The following is a 20,137-nucleotide window of genomic DNA, read 5'->3' on the forward strand; positions in this document are numbered from 1 at the left end:
AACACTCTTCAGTTGGACTTCTAACCAGGAACACATATAGTAATAATCAGCGGCGGCTCCTCTTAACCATCCAAGTGCTACGCACTGCCAGCATTTTTGAAGACATCACTCAACTTTTCATTGTTATTCATATGTGTATCACTCACTTCGCGAAGTAGAACATGTAGCAGTATTATGATCAATACTCCGAGGGCAAAGCGATTGCGATCCAAATGGATTTTCAGTTTGCACATGATTATAATGAGGCCATTGTATACTTCTTAAACGGTACTCCAATGTCCTGTGGTAGCGTTTTGTGTAGCATTTTTACACACTTTATGATCGGCGCACGACATTAGGACTCTAGAAACAAAAACGCCAGTTTCTGTTTTATAACAATGTTGGCGAGTTAATTTTTAACAATTTCACATTTAAGATTTAATGAATCGCCAAACTTTTACAAAAATACCAACTCCCGCATTTATTTCTAAACCACTCAAATACATTCAATATAATAAATCAAAATTCAAAAAAACACAGCAGCACTACATGAGTAGTAGGTCGTAGCTGAATAATAAATAAGAACGATAATATAAGAAAAACATACTTTTAATGACATATAAATACATCAGAAATAAATCTGAGTTCGAAGGAACGCTGATTTACAATATAAATATTACCCACGCAATGTTAGTTTATTTTATAATTTCACTTAAATTAATAATAATGTGAAATTTAAGAAATAAACAAACTGCTTTTCACTATTAACAAAGTGACCATGCGTCCGTCATCTGTTTTTAGAATGGTTCATATTTATTTTGGCTGACGCATTCATTGTTCGAGCGTAAAGCCATAAACCGTGACATTTATTTTTCTTTATTGATATTAAATCATTTTAACTGTTTAAAAACTTTTTTAAGAAATAGAATAAATAGACATATTTAATTTACCTTCTGAGAAGTTCGACGTTTCAGATACGTATTAGTGCACGATACACTAAGATTTTATTTTAGCTTATTGACACGGCAGCCATCAGTGATTAAGGTAATCATGAAGAGACGCTTTACGACCTTTACGTGGCTAGGGCAAGTGTTCCTGATGCCGCCAAAGAGTGTGACACGTCATACCCTTATGGCACAGCCTCAAGGGTTCCGTTGCCATGGCCGGCTCTCCCTCACCCTGTAGCGGTGCTACAAAAGCGACCTACGTGCTGCAGGTCTGACATGGCGGGAGGCGCAAGAGTTGGCGTTGGACCGAGGGAAGTGGCGCGAACTTGTGCTTGCCCTATGCTCCAATGCTAGGTATAGAAGGTAAACCATTGCGCACTACCAAAAAATGCTATTCTGAAAACCACCGGCCGCCACTGGTAATAATATTCAAACTTTATATTAGTATACGAGTAAAAGTGTTATGTGATTATAATATGTTATAAAGTGGAAAATAAAGGACAACATTAATTTTAATTAATAATATATTTTAATAGCTCCAACCCATAATACATTAAAATATTTATGTAGATAATTTCAACTAAGTGCAATAAATTTATTAAATGTACATTCTGAACCGGAGTGAGTGGAGAGCGGTTGTGGAGGAGGCCAAATCCCACCCCGGGATGTAGCACCGTGGAAGAAGAAGAAGAAGACATTCTGAAAAGAAAGAATTTATTCATTGAAGTTTTGGTAACAGTAAAGTGACTCCTCAAACAAATAGAATTTGTGGTTTTCCTTTCCTAGCACAATAGTCGTTAATTAATGCATGTACTTATATTTTTTTAAACTAGAAAATATAGTAGGTACTTATACCAAAATAAATACTACATACACCCAGCATACATAATACATTATATCCTTTGTGCTGCTCTATCTACTATAGATTTTTTTTTGAACTAATAGGTAATAGTCAAATCGATACTGACATCTTCAAATAATAGTGTTTATGTTTTACTAACTTTCCGAATTTTACGTTATGATACTATTTTACATTATTTCAAAACAAATACAATACACATGTACCTTACTACAATATACCCCTGTTTATTTTGCTAATGAGTCCAATCTCTTTGGTTAATTCAAATTTCAGTGACTTTTTTACTTACAGAAAGTCTTATAAATCGTATTATTTCGTAATAATTATAAGTAAATTCTACTCTGCACCAGCGAAAAGACAAACATTTTTATGCATATACATTTAAATAATCTGCATACTTTATGGGTTTCAATGAACAAATATTTAAAACCTTTTTTAGTTTTGAAATATATTGTCCCGACCAGTGACGTCCCTAGACAAAATGCCGCCCCTAGGCAGCGCCAAAATGCCGCCATTTGTTTATACAGTGTTTTTTATCATCCTTAAGAAATGTGTTGTATGGATACTAAGAAAATATACACCACTAAATCTAATTTAAATGCCATCTTTGCTTCAATAGACAATACTGCGAGTCCACAGTTTCAAAGACATTTCAAAATACACCTGGCAACTTCCAAAACTCACGAGTGACTGGCAAACATATTTGGATACATTTTAAATTAGGTAAGTATGTACTACGTATAATTATTCTCAAATCTGCACGTGTAATTGCTGTACCATGGAAGTAAGCTAGACATCGCGAACCCGACAAAAAATATAGTCCTGTTAAACCTTTAATAATTAACATACGCGTATTAATTATTAATACATTTTGTTTCGAACCAGTGAGCATATTTTTTAATGTAACGATATTTCCGTTATTACTTAGTTTATGTAGCTATTTCTAAATATACTTACTTACCTAATTATTCTCCTCGATTTGCCGCCCTTTGTGTAACTGCCGCCCCCAAGCGACGCTCAATCTGCCTACCCCCACGGGACTTCGTTGGTCCCGACTGTGTCAGTTTTCATTTTGACTAACAGTACTGCATTTTTTTCTGTGAATCCAGATAATTTATTCTACGTTCAGTTGTTAACAGCAACTCGTTTGTTACACTAAGTCAGGAATTTGGAAATCATTTGCCATCTGTTAGAAGTTATGTCATTTGCAACCATTTATATTGTAATTTTTTATTATAATTAACATTTTATTAATTCATTCATTTTGTGATTATCTATATATTAGTTTTATTTCATAATTACAGTTGGTTATTTGTATGACTGGTTAGTTTGTCACCGGTAAGGTAAGTTGGTAAGTACAAGAGTACTTTTAATAATGAATGTTTCAATAGTTAGTGTGACGAAATCACAATCAAGGAAGCGTTTGAAAAATCCAGCTGGGTGGAAATGTAGCCTGTTACGGTAAGAAATGTATTTAAAAATTGACTATATTTTGCTGTATTGTTATTATTTTCTAGTTTTACGTGTATTTTTTTGTTGTCATTTATATTTATATCCTGTGTGATATAATAAAATATCATAAGGTTCTCAAGTACACGTTTTTATCATTATTTGGTTTGTGTCAAAAATATAATTAAAGGAAACCTATTTTCTGTCGGGGAAATGCTTTTTGTTTGATAATTTGCATTATACAAATGATAGATTTTGTAGGTTATGTTATGTTACGTTAGGTTAGTTTTTTCATCTCCCCTGATAAAAATGACATTCCTTGTCATTATCTCCACGGGACAAGTTTTTTTCGTCATAAAATTGTATCATTCGTTAATATGAATGATAATGAATTTTAATTCAAATATGTTTATTAGTTTGTAGATTAGCTAAGTCAGCGATACTCAACCTGCGGCCCTTTAAGCTTTTATGTGCTCCCCGAAACACATTTATTATCAGGAATTTCGTATATCTTGAGATTCGTTTCGACTTTTTCGACACCCGAAGAGGATTGTCATTATGGTCCACATCAGATCTGGTATAAGAGTGTTGCTATTGCACACGATTAATTTAAAAAACACGCATTATTTTTAAAATCTCAAAAATGTTTTGTAAAAAGTGGGGGGGTTTCATGATTTCTTTCATCACACCAGTAGTGATGCGGCCCACGATACTTTACAAATATAATATGTATTTGGCCCGAAGAAAAAAAAGGTTGAGTATGATTGAGCTAAGTTGTAATAACAATACATAGTTAATAATGATATGCTATCTTGTAGAAATACCATTATTTTTATAATACGTTTTTGCAATAAATTTCAGAAATTCCACGTTTACTATTATTTGTCCTTATATAAAAAGTAGCAGGAACAACAGAATATAGGTTATAAATATTTATGTGGGAGAATAAGTAAGCTAAGACTTCGCGACTTTTGTTTGTCGGATTTGGTTTTCTGAATTAAATGCTATAAAATATCTAATATACCTAAGTAGATTATGAATAATATAGCTTAAAATATTATCATTTTATTTTTACATTTAACCCTTAGAATGCTACGCAACGATATATCGTTGTTTTTGATAATGGCCAGAAATGCTAACAACGATCGTCGTTTTGCCTTTGATGCCTGAAATGTTATGTTAATTTGGGAACATACTATTGCACCAGTGGTGCGAAACATTGTTTTATCTATTTAGTTGTATTGTTGTGTAATATAACCCGATTCATATAATATGTTTTGTGACTGGGTAGGTTTAGAACTTAAACGATTGTATTTTTTTTTCATGGCAATCACCCTTTTTACAATAAAAACAATTCCAAATACAAATTTCAGTTTACCATATAAAAATATGTTTACAGTCAAATTCTTAGTGGTAGGACAATGTTTTATTTTATTTTATGCATTTGAAACAATGGGAAAAACTTTTACTCAACTCAGTGTTTAAAGTAAAGTGGATTTGTGGTATATAAAACAGTTTCATTTATAAAAAAATAATGAAAAAAAATCATTTGCAATACATATTTTAAATGTTGCAATAAACAAACACCATGAAGACCTTTTTCACAAATCACGCATATTGTACGCGATCTTTTAACGAGGCCACCATGCAAAATTTTTCTTTTTGGCCGGGTAGTTTCCTAATTCCACTACTTTGTATTATCCCACGTGTGGGATAACCGATTGTTTCCAATAACTGGTAAAAATCAAAGCTCTGTGCGCGGATCGTGCATTTCGCTTGCTCTCGCGATCGCCCGTATGATAGAGCGAGAAAGAGATATGTCAATTACTTTTAACAGTAGATGCCGCACGGGATATCTAATTGCCTAATTATCTATTCAAAACGACAAATTAATTACGAAATGTGTTTTCATAATATTCCTATTTCGCAGAATCAATTAGACTGGTAAGGTGTTTAAAAATAATACAATACTTTCATTTATCGACAATTATTGGTAGGAATCCTCGCCTGGATTTTGAAAAACATCGTAGCAGCCAAAGGGTTGTCTTAAGGCCTAAATAGGTTGGTAGGTAATGGTGGGTTTCCTACAGACATGGAATTTGGGGACACAGGTAATGCAGGGATTAGTTAGGTAAAGGCCAGTACTTAATTTTATTCCGCTGGGTATTTTTTTATTTATGCTATTGATATTATTAAAAAAATATGTTATTGTTATTTCAAATTATCTTATAATTACATTTTAAGGGTTTAAAAATATCTTTCTGATTAAAAATATGGTCATTAATATTAAAATTATTAAGAATTATTAGGGCACTTATATAATTATAAAAGATTAGTTACCTATTAAACAAATAATTTGCATGATATGTAGGTAATAACTAATTGTCTCCAGGAAAAGTAACATTTTTTGCTTAATGATTTTTTTTTGTTTATTATAGAATAAAAATAAGTACATGACTTTAGCATATTAAAATTAAAGTTTCACAAAGGCAATTTGACATAGTAAAAAGTAGGTACTATTCAACTAAATACTAGCAAATCTATTTCAATAGCAAGCTATTGAGTAACAGATAATAAATTAACATTATATTTTATTTCAATCGCTTGAATTGCTACAAATTATTGACCATAATCACTTGCTAATTTTAATATTTACGCCATAAGACGTAACAAATTATTATTTATAAACATTCACAATTGGGAATATAATATATTCACACAATAAAATATACTTTTCACCATGCGCCGATAACGATGAAAATAATATCAGACATGGATGGTTTTCACAAATGTGCGGACAACAGGTGTCAATTGATAGATTTTAACTGTGGAAAGAAATAGTTCTCACTTGTCAACAGGTGTCATTGTAATTAATTAGGTAACTCAAAAATGATTAGGCAGGTGTGTCGATGGAAAATATATTTTGCTTTTCTTAGTGTACGTCCTGAGTGGCAGCGTTGAGCGTTTTGCGCAACTCAAACGTATAACCGTGTGTGCAAAATGTTCGTAGACAATGTCTTTTTTTGGTTATACATTTATACGGTTATACGTTTGAGTTGCGCATAACGCTCAACGCTGCGCCCAACACTGGCACTGAGGCCTCTTTTAACATGAGCAATAATAGTAAGTATATTAACATGTACACACCAAATTACCTATTCAGACACATTGTTGGAAGAGAAGCGGAAGATCGAGAAGGATGGAAAGTCTTGGTCGCTCATAGGATGGCGAAATTTAAATGTGGTCACGATCCTCAGCCATGAGTGCACGACCAAGAAGAGAGAAATAATATTAATTATGTAAATATTAGGTACCCATTTGGCTCCTGTGGGTCCATCTTGTGGGTCCATCTTGTGGGTGGACGGATCTCCTTCTCACTAGTTAACTCTGCAAAAATAGAAGTAAACTTCATGTTATTGCATTGCAAAGGCTTTTATTAACATGTTTATGTATACATGTAACACTCTTTTCAAGAACAGTAGTAAAACAAAAAAAATTATGATGATTACATAACATTTTTTTGGCGCATTTGTTCCAATAACATCTGGTGTCAAATATGAGTCCTCATGCATCCTGTGTAAATAATATTTGTTTCATAACTATATTTTTGAAGATTTGCCAATTAATGTATCTTCAATAAAAAATGCTACATTTTAAAATGTTGAAAATTAAAAGAGATACCTACTCCTTATTCCTAATCAAGAAATAAATAGTGTGTTATTCACAATCAGTCTTTGGTATCCATAGGTAACCGTTTATATTTCGGGAATTGGCAACACTGGTTTTGCTAGCTGCAATTATTTGACTTCTGTATTTTGAAGTTTGACATTTAACCGGATAAGTGCCGCCAGCGTGCTAGCACGCTTTTCTATTCCGAGAACAGAGGGCCAGCCATGCAAAATGCGCGTGCAAAGACGCTCCACTTGAAACGCAATATATCGGCCGAGGCAATGTTTTGAATAATTCAATCGCATTGCACACACAGCGACATCTCTTAGGATCATGGTGTAATACTTACATTTGTAATTTTCTATATTATCATCAACGAAGCATCAATTTTAAACAAACGTTTCTTGAGTTACCGAAACGCGTCGCTAGTAGGGTTGTGCCACGGATCAGATATTTATTAAATCACACGCCAGGATTCCCGTTTACTTATAGTAGATGCAATCGAAATTATGGTTCGCTTATGCATATGAGAAACGGGGAATACTGTGATTCCTGAATATACACAACTACACAATAGGAGTGACACATCTTGGAATATATGCCAGTTGAATATTCGAAGTCGTATTTGACGTACCTAATTCGGTTTCGCGGCTGAAATATTTTCACTGTATAATTCATTTCAGTAATTTACGGGTACGATTTCGTAATTTTTAAACCTTCGTAATGTGTTGTGTGCCGTAATTGTTTATTTTATAAAATATTAATGTCGGGACTTATTTTATTCGCATAGTGTTTAACTTATTTGACTTTTTGTGTTATATCTTTTTATAATAAGTCAAGTTTCTGGGATATTTGAACTTTTTTACATATAAACCTTTTGATCTTCTTCCTAATCAAAATGGAAGGAACACAAAGTACATCAGAAAATGCCGAACAGGTCGAAGATTTGATGTACAGGGTTGGCCTAACTGTTGAATCGGATGATAGTGATTTTGATGTCGATTTTGATGAAGAGGAACAAGATGATTTGATTCCCAGTGCATATGAAGCTGCACAAATTGATGAATCTGTACCGGCTGATGAGTCTGTTCCAGTTTTCGAATGGGAAACCGATGATTTTGTCCACACAATAAATTTATTTGATAGCTCGAGGTCAGGGCGGACGTAGAAAATGTTGATAGCAGAGAATCGGAGTTTTTCAAGCTGTACATAACCAGCACGCTCATGGATTTCGTTGCCATTGAAACCAATAAACAATACCAATACGTCAAAAATCACTGCAATGAGTTGAGTGGGAGATTGAAACAATTGGTAGACGTAACAGTAGGAGAATTGTACCTCTTTTTGGCAATTTGTCTTTTGATGGCCTGTAATTCGAGAAATAAAATACAAGATCACTGGTCTACAGATATTTTACTATTTTCTCCGATTTACTCAGATACGATGCGCCGCAATAGATTTCAAATCATTCTTCGCATGCTCCACTTTTGTGACAATACGCAACAAATAAGTGGGGACAAGATTTTCAAAATTAGATTCCTAGTGGACTATTTCAAAAAAAAGTTTGCGGAGTGCATGTATCCTTACATGAATGTATGTATCGATGAAAGTTTGCCACTTTTCAAAGGCAATTTGTCATTTCGCCAGTATATCCCATCAAAAGCAAGCCGTATTGGCATTAAATTTTGTGTGATATGTGACTGTGCCACCGGATATGTACTGAATTTTATTGTGTACACTGAAAAAACCACCGAATATGTAGCACACTTGCACATGGGTATTTCAGGAAGTGTAGTCTTGACTCTCATGGAACCATATTTGGACAGGGGACATACCCTGTACGTAGACAATTGGTATACTAGCCCAATTTTGTTCCAAAAACTACATGACCGGAATGCTTGCGGCACTGTAAGGAGAAACCGAAAGGGATTGCCAAAGCATACGGAGAAATTGAAAAAAGGAGAAATGAAAGCGTACCACACAGACACTATTTCGGCACAAATCTGGAAAGATAAAAGGGAAGTGTCCATGCTGAGGACTCTTCATCCTGCCCAGCTCACCGACACGGGCAAAAGAACGTATCGGAATGAACCGATAATAAAACCGGAATGTGTCCAAGATTACAATAAAAATAATATGGGTGCAGTTGACAAATCAGACATGGTTTTGTCAAGTGTACACTCGACGCGCAAAACAATGAGGTGGTACAAAAAAATGTTCTTCCATCTAATCGACCTCTCACTGTTGAACAGCCACATACTGTTTTGCAAAAAACTAGAAAACGTGTACCGTTGGCACAATTTCAATTAGAGGTCATTCGACAATTAATTAATGAATACAAACGTGTTGTACCTTCCAAATCTTCAGTTAGGAAAAGACAGAATTGCCATCGCGTCTCACAGAGGCATTTTATGGCAAAATCACCTCCAAGTACTAAAAAAGTCAAAACAATGGCAAGATGTGTGGTGTGTTTATCCAGGAAACTTCGAAGAGAATCAAGGTATGAGTGCAAACAGTGCAAAGTGGCTCTCTGCGTTAAACCTTGTTTTGAGACATACCACAGTACGGTAGAAGACTATTAATTTTTTTTTGAATTCGTTACATTTTTATATGGTTTTAAGACTAAAGTAGCACATTGTAGAATTACTTCTCATACATTATCACGTTCTCATCTTTACTGTGTAAGTGTTGTGACAACCCTGACGTTTTGTGAAACATAAATTTTGATTTATTTGGATAAACCAAATTAATGCACACATCGTGTATTAATTTGGTAAGTCTATATGATATAGTATTAATATAAAGCCAAAAAAAGTATATTTACTAAGGTTTATTTTTTCAAAGAAAATCGCGGCCTTTCGTATATGGCCATACAAATAGGTACCTCTTGGCATAGAACAGGTTAAAGTACCTACTCAGAAACTTTTAGCAAACGGACGCTTTTTATTTTTTTTTAAATTCATTTTAAAAATTTATCTCGGCCAAAAAATGGAATTAACTTGTGAAAATTTTCGTGTGATTATTTTTCACAATTGTCGACATGGATTATTGCGAGAACAGTACATCGCTGAACTTGAAGCTTGAACTTGACAACTGAAGCTGTTCATCCTTTTGTTTTAAAAAATAAATGCCTATATGCGATCAACCCAGTGTTGCCAAGCCAAAATTTAAAAATTCAGTAGACAGACATGGCAACACTGACTATGCGATCAACCCAGTGCTGCCAAGTCAAAATTTAAAATTTCAGTAGATTTTGACAAAAAATTCAGTAGATTTCATAAAATATCAGTAGATTTTGAAAAATGTGGTTTATTAGATATGATTTAAAACTAATAAGAATAACAATAACTAATAATATTAATTTATTGTAAACAATGATGATATTAATGGGTAAATGGCGCTCTTGGGTAGAGTTACAATGCTTTTTATGTCAATTTAGAAGTGTATAACATCAAAAAAGGTCATGCGTAAATCATTTCAAGTTTATTATTAAAATAATCATCAGTTAATTTACAATTATGGAGAAACACAAATATCAGTAGATTTCTTGAATTTCGAAAAAAATCAAAAATTCAGTATATTGGCAAAAAATATCAGTTGATCTACTGAAATTTCAGTAGACATGGCAACACTGCTTAGGCTAGTCATCAGTGTTGCCATATTTTGAAAGTGGAATTATAGTACAGTGGTAGGTACCTAAATAAAAATGGGTCTCGGAGTTTCTCAAATTCTCCGTTATTTTTTTCTGAGAAACAAAAAACATATACATTTTCAACAGATGACAGCGCGTACTATATTTTCCCCCCAAATACTATAATTTTTGAGGTTCTGTACATAATTCCTCTTTGAAAAGATGCCAACACTGACAACACTGAACCCATAATCTGTACCTCAGAGGCAGACGGATGCAAATCCAAATACCCAATTGTTCAGGAGAGCCAAAAAACAATTTTTATTTTAAACGAATACTCATAACTTCCAAGAAAATATACATATAATGATCATTATTTTTTTTTTATTCTAATTCAATTAAAGTACTTCTGGAATATGTAAGAAAGGAATAAATATAATACAATTTTATATCTAAAAAAAATTAAATAAAAAACGTAGTGTGGATTTGCATCCTTCTGCCTCTAACGATATTTTGTTAAATGTGGATTTGTATCTTATTTACCTAGCCAAAATAAAACAATTTTTAAGTTAAAAAAAAATATAGATATAAATATAACAAAGCAAAATTTTTTTTTTAAATTTTTATCATGTCATCATCATCATCACCATCCTGAATCTATTCACTGCTGGATGAAGGCCTCGCTAATCTCCAAGCTGATTCCACTTCTCTCGTTCCTGTGCGTTGCGTTGCCAAGTTTTTCCGCAGAACTTTATCATTTCATCGATCCAGCGGCCTCTAGGTCTACCTTGCGGATGTTTTTTACTTCTTGGATACCACTGGATGACTAAATTTGTCCAACGATTGTCCTTTCTTCAAGCCATATTCCAGCCCATTTCCATTTGAGGTTTTTAGCAAACTCTATCACATCATTAATCCTTGTCTGTTCCCTTATCCACTCATTCCTTTTTTGTCCTTTTGCGTTATGCCCAGCATGCACCTTTCCATACCACGTTGTGCTACTCTAAGTTTCTGGATCTCTCTTTTACTTAGGCTCATGTTTCACACGCATGTGGTTACGGGAAGTACAGACTGGTTGAACACTTTGCACTTTAGGCATTTTCGAAGAAATTATTCAGGCGGCCAAAAGCACTCCAGCCTAGCTTTACTCTGCGAACAATTTCATCAAATATACATCCATCTATAGACACTTATTGTGCCAGATAGATGTAGTTTTTCACCTGTTCGAGCTGAATGCCATTGATAAGGATCTCTTTTTGGCCCGCAAAGCAGTTGAACATGACTTTATTCTTTGATACATTTATTTTCAAGCCTACTTTGTTGCTTACTCCAGCGAGTTACTGCATTCTGCTTTGGAGGCCTTCTGAGTCTTGCGAACTACTATTTATTATTATCGGCAAAGCGTAGATGACTCACGTATTCTCCATTTATGCGGACCCGAGTCATTCCAGTCAAGTTGTCTAAATAAGTCTTCAAATGTAGCTGTAAATAGTTTAGGTGAGATTGTATCACCTTGTCGGACTCCTTTGCTGTTAGGAAATGCGCGATGGTTTTTGGAGATGTTGCGCTACTGTATATATTATTGAAAATATTTATATAGCGCCCGGGGATTCCTTGATTTCTGAGTGCATCGAGTATTGAAAATTTCTTTATGGAATCGAACGCTTTCTCATAGTCTATAAAACCCATGGATAGCGGCAGCTTGTATTCTGTTACCGCTCTGATTTCTCTGATGACTTGGATAATATGGTCCATAGTGCTGTATCCTCCTCTAAAGCTCGTTCTCCTGGCTGGTTCTCGTCTAGTACATATTTCAGACGGTTTGATAGAATTTTATCTTAGTGGATTATTGGATTTGCATCCTTCTGCTTCTAAGGTAGGTATGGCATTTGCATCTTTATGCTATGCATATCTTGGACTAGGACTTTCATCTCTCTGCCACTAATGGATAAAGCCTTTTAGCATGACGATTCTTAAAAAAACTCAATTTTCCCCAAAAACGGAGTTGCATCCGTCTGCCTCTGAGGTACAGATATTATTTTTTAAACGTCATGTTAGGATTGGCGAGTGCGCGGTGTTTTCAAAATATACGTCAGTTATTTAATCATTTAACTTCCTTTAGCCGATCATTTGGTGATAAAAAATGGAATATATTATTTTTTGGTACTGATAAGTTTTCATTGAGCAGCTTGGAACAAGTACACGGTGAATAGTACGTCATTTATAAATTATAACCTTTTAATGTCAACTGTCAAAATCCGACATTGCAGCGAAATTATATATAGACTAAAATACAATTCAACGAACACAGCAGTCGTTATATTTTGTATTAACTTGAAAACTTTCAGTGAAGCTGGGAATATTGTAAATAAATTGGAAATAGTTACTAACCTGACACCTGGTCGAAGAAATGATGTCATGAAATTTGCTACAAAATATAAATTGCCTTTGCATCCATGGCCAATCCATCCACCTTCAATCGAAGACGACGCCTTCGACCTTGGAATAGTGGTGTCGTTTGGTCATCTCATTCCAAAGAACATAATTGAAAAATTTCCATTGTAAGTATCTTAAGTATTATGTTTTAGCGGATTGAGCTCATTCATATTTCACTCATAGCTTATTAAACCTACCTCAAAGAATTTTTCTTTACAACATCTTGAAGTCAAGAGATATACGTTAGGCCAGGGTCACACCGAAGTGCTTCGCTTAGCGCTAAGCTGGGTGCTATGTTTGTCTACTAAAAACACTACAGCCACATTGCATGCTACGTGCTTAGGTACAAATTCATTTGACATTTAGGAGTGCTCAAGTCTACAATGATATGTCACTCTCAAAACTAACCAGAAAGCTACTTCTCACAGAGCATTTACATTTAAAATTTCGAAAGTCTCAAATTCAAACTTGTTGGGTACATAATGTCAATTCATCTAGAAGTACTCTTGGAGAGTTTCAACTTCTCTACAAAAAATTTCGGAAATACGATGAAAAGTTTTTTAATTATTTGATGGTGAACCAGGAAACATTTATTTTGACTTATTGTTGGGCTTAAAAGAGACACAAAGGCTCTCTTTTATAAACTGCTCCTATTAAAACTTCCTCCATCTTGCAAAATCGCTAGGTAATACAATAAAATTAACCAAGATGTCTGTAGTGTAGCACTAAGCGAGGCATCTACAGACCTACAAACTTATCTAAAGAATGGCCAAAAATGTAACGACAAACTACCATAGGACGCCATTTCGAAAATGCCAGATTTTGTCCCTTTACGAATCTTGATTAGAGGTAGTTTTTGACAGTGGCTCCCCCATCCCATTCTTCAGATAAGTCTGTAGGTCTGTACCTGTGTGGCCTTAGCCTTACCATAGCAATGACTCAATAAACGGAATGTTTCAAAGATATAGAAAATCCTCTCTTTATTATAGATGTTGTCTAAAATTTTGACATCATTGCTTCCCGACCTTTTTACAGCTGCGGACCAGTGAAAATATAAAAAATATATCATGGACCGCTAATAAATAAATAAAAACTTGGCTTGGTAGGCAGGGTTTAATTGAATTTTAAAACTAACCAGCACCATCTGCAATTTATTTTATTAGTTAAATGAAAATAACTAGTAAGCATGACTGACAATGTTTAGTGTGCACTATTTATGTTAGGTATTAACTTAGGTACTTACTTACTTTTTTATGACAAACGAAAAACCTATATACATTTTCAACTGATGACAATGACGTGTACTATAATTTTTGACAAAATACTATAAGCTACACTACATCATACTTCATCCACAATTAATTAGTCCTGATAGCCGAGGTTCTACTGTACACTTTTATGGTGTTATTATATTTTATGTGACCATCCAATGTTAATTCCTAAGATGAGAAATGACAGTTAATCTTGACGTACATCTTTCCTACAGTCTCCAGATTATTCTGGTTTATCTCACAGAGATAATCTAAATTCTTCATTTTTGACCTTCTGCGAACGGCATCTGAGCCTGAGCCTTTAATACCAATACTGAATATTTAATTATTTTGATTTATCGTTTTTATTATGATAATATTATGGTAATCTTTTAAACACAGTAAAATATTTTTATTCTGTACAATGTGCTTTATGGTATAAGCCATAACCCCTCACAATTTTGCAATATTAATATTGTTTCAGAGGAATATTAAATGTCCACGCCAGTCTTTTACCAAGATGGAGAGGCGCCGCACCGATTATACACACATTATTAAATGGAGACACAAAAACTGGCGTTACCATAATGAGAATTCATCCACACCAATTTGATATTGGTAAGAGATTGACAATATTCAATAAGTAAAATAAGTAAGTAATGAGGCAGTATTAACATATAATCTATATGTTAACTGCCTCTTAGGAAAATTATAGAAAGCAGGAGATATTTCATATTATGTATTCATATTAAATGATAGATCATTTTAGATATTTTTTACAAATCCCAAAAGCATCCGATTACCGCTTCACATTCTTAAATATTCCTGTTTAGAAATTATCTCCTATATATTATTATCCTAAGAGATTTTGGAAAATGCACCAACAGCTCATTTAAGCGACATTTTATTGTTATTTTTACATCTTCACTTCGAAATGTGCGCTACCGATTCATCTACCGATTGAATTGAACACATTTCAGAAATTTTCCATTATTTTACATGTACATGACGTTTCTATCCAATATTTTCTTACACACCGTATACAATCGCCATATTTACTGTTTATGCCTCACAGAATGACGTCTTCGTCGCTTAAGACCTTCTAATCCTTTATTTGACAAACGAATTCGATTATTTTTATTCAAATATCGTAATGTAGGCATTGGCGCACTTTTTTCTGGTGAAAAAACCATAATCTTGGTACAATTCACTACGTATAATATCTTCTAACAGCGCCGTTCGCCACTGTCCGCCATTTCATAGATAACGTGATATTCCAAATTTGATTTTTTTATATACTTCTTTGTGGCTGTTTACTCAATCTTTTTTTATTGAATAATTACCTAGGCTACTAATTTCCACAGATCAGAATATAGTCATATTAAACTAACAAAGTTGCCATTGCAAACAATGAAAGAAATTAATACGAATTGTTATAGTCATCAAAATATGTGATATTGTATAATATCTACCTATTTTTATCGTCCCTATCATCATCAATCTTGACCTATCTATTGCTGGATGAAGGCCTCCTCAGCCTTATTCTACTCCTTACTTACACATGAATTGTTATATTTATCAAAATCAGTGATATTAAATTATTATCTACCTATCTATATATAATGCCATTATTATCACGAGCCTCAATAAATCCACTGCTGGATGAAGGCCTCTCTACGTTGATTGTATTCTTGACAGTATTGGATTTCTATATTTATTAAAAATGCTAATGTTATTTATCTACATATTCATATCGTCATCATCATCATCAATCCACTGCTGGATGAAGGGTTCCGCAACGTGATCCTACTACTATCGGTTGAACGAATTCGTGATATTATACCTATTTCTATCATCCTTATCATTATCGACCTGAACCAATCCGCTGCTGGACAAAGACTTCCCTAGCCTGATTCTATTCCTTTCTGCCATTTGAATTGCTGTATTCATCAAAATCTGTGATATTATATTTATCTACATATGTATATAGTCATCATCATCAACCAGGATCAATCCACTGCTGGATGAAGGGTTTCACAACCTGATTCTACTACTAGCGGTTAAACAAATTTGTGATATTATACCTATTTCTATTATCCTCATCATCATCGACCTGAACAATTCCACTGCTGGATAAAGGCCTCCCTAGCTTGATTCTATTCCTTTCTGTCATTTGAATTGCTGTATTTATCATAATCTGTGATATTATATTTATCTACATATTTATATAGTCATCATCATCAACCAGGATCAATCCACTGCTGAATGAAGGGTTCCACAACCTGATTCTACTACTAGCGGTTAAACAAATTTGTGATATTATACCTATTTCTATCATTCTCATCATCATCGACCTGAACCATTCCACTGCTGGATAAAGGCCTCCCTAGCCTGATTCTACTCCTTTCTGTCATTTGAATTGCTGTATTTATCAAAATCGGTGATATTATATTTATCTACATATTCATATCGTCGTCATCATCATCATCATCAACCAGGATCAATCCACTGCTGGATGAAGGGTTCCGCAATCTGATTCTTGACAGTATTGAATTTCTATATTTATTAAAAATGCTAATGTTAATTATCTACATATTCATATTGTCATCATAATCATCATCATCATCAACCAGGATCAATCCACTGCTGGGTGAAGGTTATCCCAACCTAATTCTACTCTACTTGGTCATATAAATTGCTATATTTTTTTTATTTGTGATTTTATATACCTACCCATTTATATCTTCATTACTTATCGTCATCAACCTGTATCAATCCACTGCTGGATGAAGGCCTCTTTAAGCTGATTCCACATCTTTAGGTCTTATTATGTATTGCTTCATTATTTATCAACATTTGTCTCGATATGAATGTCCCGCACCGAGAAACTATATTGTTTAAGGTTAATTTTTAATTCAAATTTTGATTTTTTTAATATTATTCTATGGCTGCAAGCATTTATTTTTTATAGACAATGAAACAAAATAATGTTTAAATTTATTTTTTACACTGCTAACCTTCTATTATCTCAATGGGACCCGAAGGAGATTAATATCACGTTATATTGGATCGCTATTTATGATAATCACATAATATATTGCTTTATATTCGAATGATTGAGATGTATACTTATTTAGCATATTTAACAGCACATACCTACACATATATTGTATTAAAATGTCAGTGGTAGCAATCGGCGACTCCTGAATAGACTACGCATATGAGTCCAAATTTATATTGCAAGTGACGATTTGCAAATCGTAAAAATGACAAATCAGCGAAATGTCAAACTGTCTGACGTGAATAAAAAACCCATCCCGAAGGGAAAACGATGGCGCCATCTATGCATACTTCACAATTATATTAAAATCCAACACCGCCAAGCCGTCTGCAAGACCTAGCGAGACAGACTGGCGACCGCCAGCTGGCTCAGCTAGTAATAATTAATATTCTCAACTGATAATGCTTGATTTGATTTATTCAAAATTATCTTAAACTAGTATATACATTTCCAAAATAAAGATTGTCTTCTGTGGCGGTTTTATGTTTCGGTCCGGATCTAATTCATTATTCAAAATTATTATTTCATTCAATATTTCAGTTTTTAATAAACTATTTTTTTTATTCAACGAATAAAAATGTAACCTTACAAAATTTAGAATTAATTATTTAACTTTTCATATTTAGATGGATAGACATAGACTTAATAAAGTTGTATTTTTGTTTGTTATTTGTTTACAGGTGATATTGTAAGTCAAAAGGAATTGAAAGTAGACAATCAAATATTACAGCCAGAACTGTATGACACCTTGGCATGTATGGGGGCTAAAGCTTTATTAGAATGTATCCATAGTTTACCAGACTGTTTGAGTAATACTATAAAACAGGACAGCAAACTAGTCACACATGGTAAGTCCATATTCTTTTGTCAGCTGCTGAATATTATTATAGGTCTGTCTTATATCTCCTGACTTGCACCATCACCATCAATTTCGCCTGGATCTTAGTCACTCGTCTGTAAATGATGAATAATTTTCATGCCCGGGATTTAAACCCGATAACGTTTCGAACATTATAAGTGGATACCTTACCACTCGGCCATTGTGGGTCACTGTCATAATGCAGTTAAATATTTTATACGGTAGCTATAAATTATTATAAATATAACAAAATTTTGGTCCAAGTGGGATTTGATGATACATTTTTCACTCGCTGGCGAGGACTCAGCACTAAACCAATAAACTCAGAAAAGAGAGTAATGTATCTACAAGGATTGTGCTCGAGTTGCTAACTTAACGGTCACAGGTTTCACACGGCTAGCGAAAGACATGTGCTTGAATCACACCAGGTACACCAGATTGCATTGAAGCCGATCTATTTTGAACTATATAATATTTGCATCATTCCATTATAAGTGCTGTGATCTGTCAAATTGACAAAAATAGGTATTTTAATATAATATCACGTAATTTGGTCATCCTTTTAACTTTCAGCTCGAAAGATTTCACCGGCATTTGGCAAATTAAGATGGGACGAAAACTCAGCAAAGGAAATATATAATTTATCGAGAGCTTTATGCGGCATTCATCCGTTGATCACAAAATTTAGAGAACACCTAATAAAAGTACAAAGAATTCATCTATGGAAGCATAATGGGGATGGTGTCCACCCTCCTGGATATTTTGTTTACGATAAAGACAATAATTGCATCCGTGTTTGGTGCAAGGACGGAAAATCGGTGTTTTTTTGTTCTCTAGGAATCCCCGGAAAAAGAAATATGACCGCATTGGAGTTCAAAAATGGCTACATGAAAAAATTGCACAATAATGAATTATATTTTACAAAAACATAATAAAAATCATTAATATAGTAATAGTATATATTTTTTTATTTATTGTTCTAGAACAGTTTAAACCCGAATAGGTTTGGGATAAAGGCATTTAAAGTACCTAACCATCCTACCAAAGTATGGCGTATAAAATTTAATGCAACCATTTGTTGTCTGGTTCAAACAATTTTGTACCACAAATTATGTTTAGGACTGTTTTACCATTTCATTGTTTACTTTAATGGCTAATGCATTATTTGGGAATAAATAAAAAAAGAAAATCAACTTTATAAAGGAGACACTCCAACCGGTATTATCAAACAATATGGCCAATACACAAATAATTGGCCTTAATTTTCTTCAGTGAGTGGGTAATAGTTTTTGGATAAGCTTTTAAATCTGCCCACATAAATGACTGTTCATTTACAGACCACTCACTCACAGCTGAATTGAAGGCGCCATACCAAATTAAAACTGTATAAGGGGTGGAATCCTCTTCTCTTCCTTCCCCCTTATTTATAAATTACAAGTCGTGGGTTGATCGAAGTGTGTATGGTATATATCTTTTAACTCATGATAACTCTAATAATAAATTGATACAACGTGAGTATAAGTTTGCGGGGTAATTTATAATGCTAGAACTACGGCGTAGTCAGACCATGTACTTAGTTCAATCCAATAGCTCACTTGACTTTGATAGGGCTTACGGCTAACCGCATTTATCCATTTTCAGAGTGCAAGCAAGGCTATAGTAGTGAACTAGGTGAATTAAATCTCTTGGCAAAGCCAAGCCTGACTCAATTCTAAAATATAACTGAAGGTCAAGCATTGCCTTAAACCAGGGGGGGGCAAACTGTGGCCCGCCGGGTATTTTTTGCGGCCCACCATCATTAATTGTACTTCTGATTATGAATAACTTTTTTATATATACTTTTTTTAAATATTGACAATACATTAAAATTTGAAGAATATGTTCTTTTGTAAATAATTTATTATCTCAGTACGTCTTCCTTGCGTCTCGTCACACTATGGAACCACTATTTTCTACGTTGAACATCGTAACACATTTAAATACTTTTAACTCCGCGT

General features: G+C 33.8%; 1 protein-coding gene and 1 long non-coding RNA gene across 2 annotated transcripts; one reads left to right on the forward strand and one right to left on the reverse strand.

Moving 5' to 3' along the window:
* Positions 1–1,467: 1,467 nt before the first annotated feature.
* LOC147079201 (uncharacterized) lies at positions 1,468–9,950 on the reverse strand. The gene is made up of 3 exons (XR_015070947.1): positions 9,728–9,950; positions 6,549–6,621; positions 1,468–1,625 (listed from the first exon to the last, which is right to left on the reverse strand). It is a non-coding gene; the product is annotated as an uncharacterized LOC147079201 (long non-coding RNA).
* A 2,613-nt stretch (positions 9,951–12,563) lies between these two features.
* On the forward strand, positions 12,564–19,095 carry LOC147079202 (methionyl-tRNA formyltransferase, mitochondrial). The gene is made up of 5 exons (XM_085949067.1): positions 12,564–12,746; positions 12,883–13,095; positions 14,705–14,838; positions 17,962–18,129; positions 18,714–19,095. The coding sequence occupies exons 1-5, from the start codon at positions 12,586–12,588 to the stop codon at positions 19,070–19,072; spliced, it is 1,035 nt and encodes a 344-aa protein (XP_085805193.1). The 5' UTR covers positions 12,564–12,585; the 3' UTR covers positions 19,073–19,095.
* The last annotated feature ends 1,042 nt before the right edge of the window (positions 19,096–20,137 follow it).

This window comes from Rhyacophila brunnea, unplaced genomic scaffold, assembly GCF_057557595.1.
Source record: "Rhyacophila brunnea isolate RB1 unplaced genomic scaffold, BYU_Rbru_1.0 scaffold_10, whole genome shotgun sequence".
Classification (NCBI taxonomy): domain Eukaryota; kingdom Metazoa; phylum Arthropoda; class Insecta; order Trichoptera; family Rhyacophilidae; genus Rhyacophila; species Rhyacophila brunnea.

Excerpts from the sequence above, each read along its gene's own strand:
- LOC147079202 (XM_085949067.1), top strand. The coding sequence starts at position 12,586 with ATGTTAGGATTGGCGAGTGCGCGGTGTTTTCAAAATATACGTCAGTTA. Across the intron at positions 13,096-14,704 it reads ATAATTGAAAAATTTCCATT|AGGAATATTAAATGTCCACG; the intron begins GTAAGTATCTTA and ends ATATTGTTTCAG. Across the intron at positions 14,839-17,961 it reads TCCACACCAATTTGATATTG|GTGATATTGTAAGTCAAAAG; the intron begins GTAAGAGATTGA and ends ATTTGTTTACAG.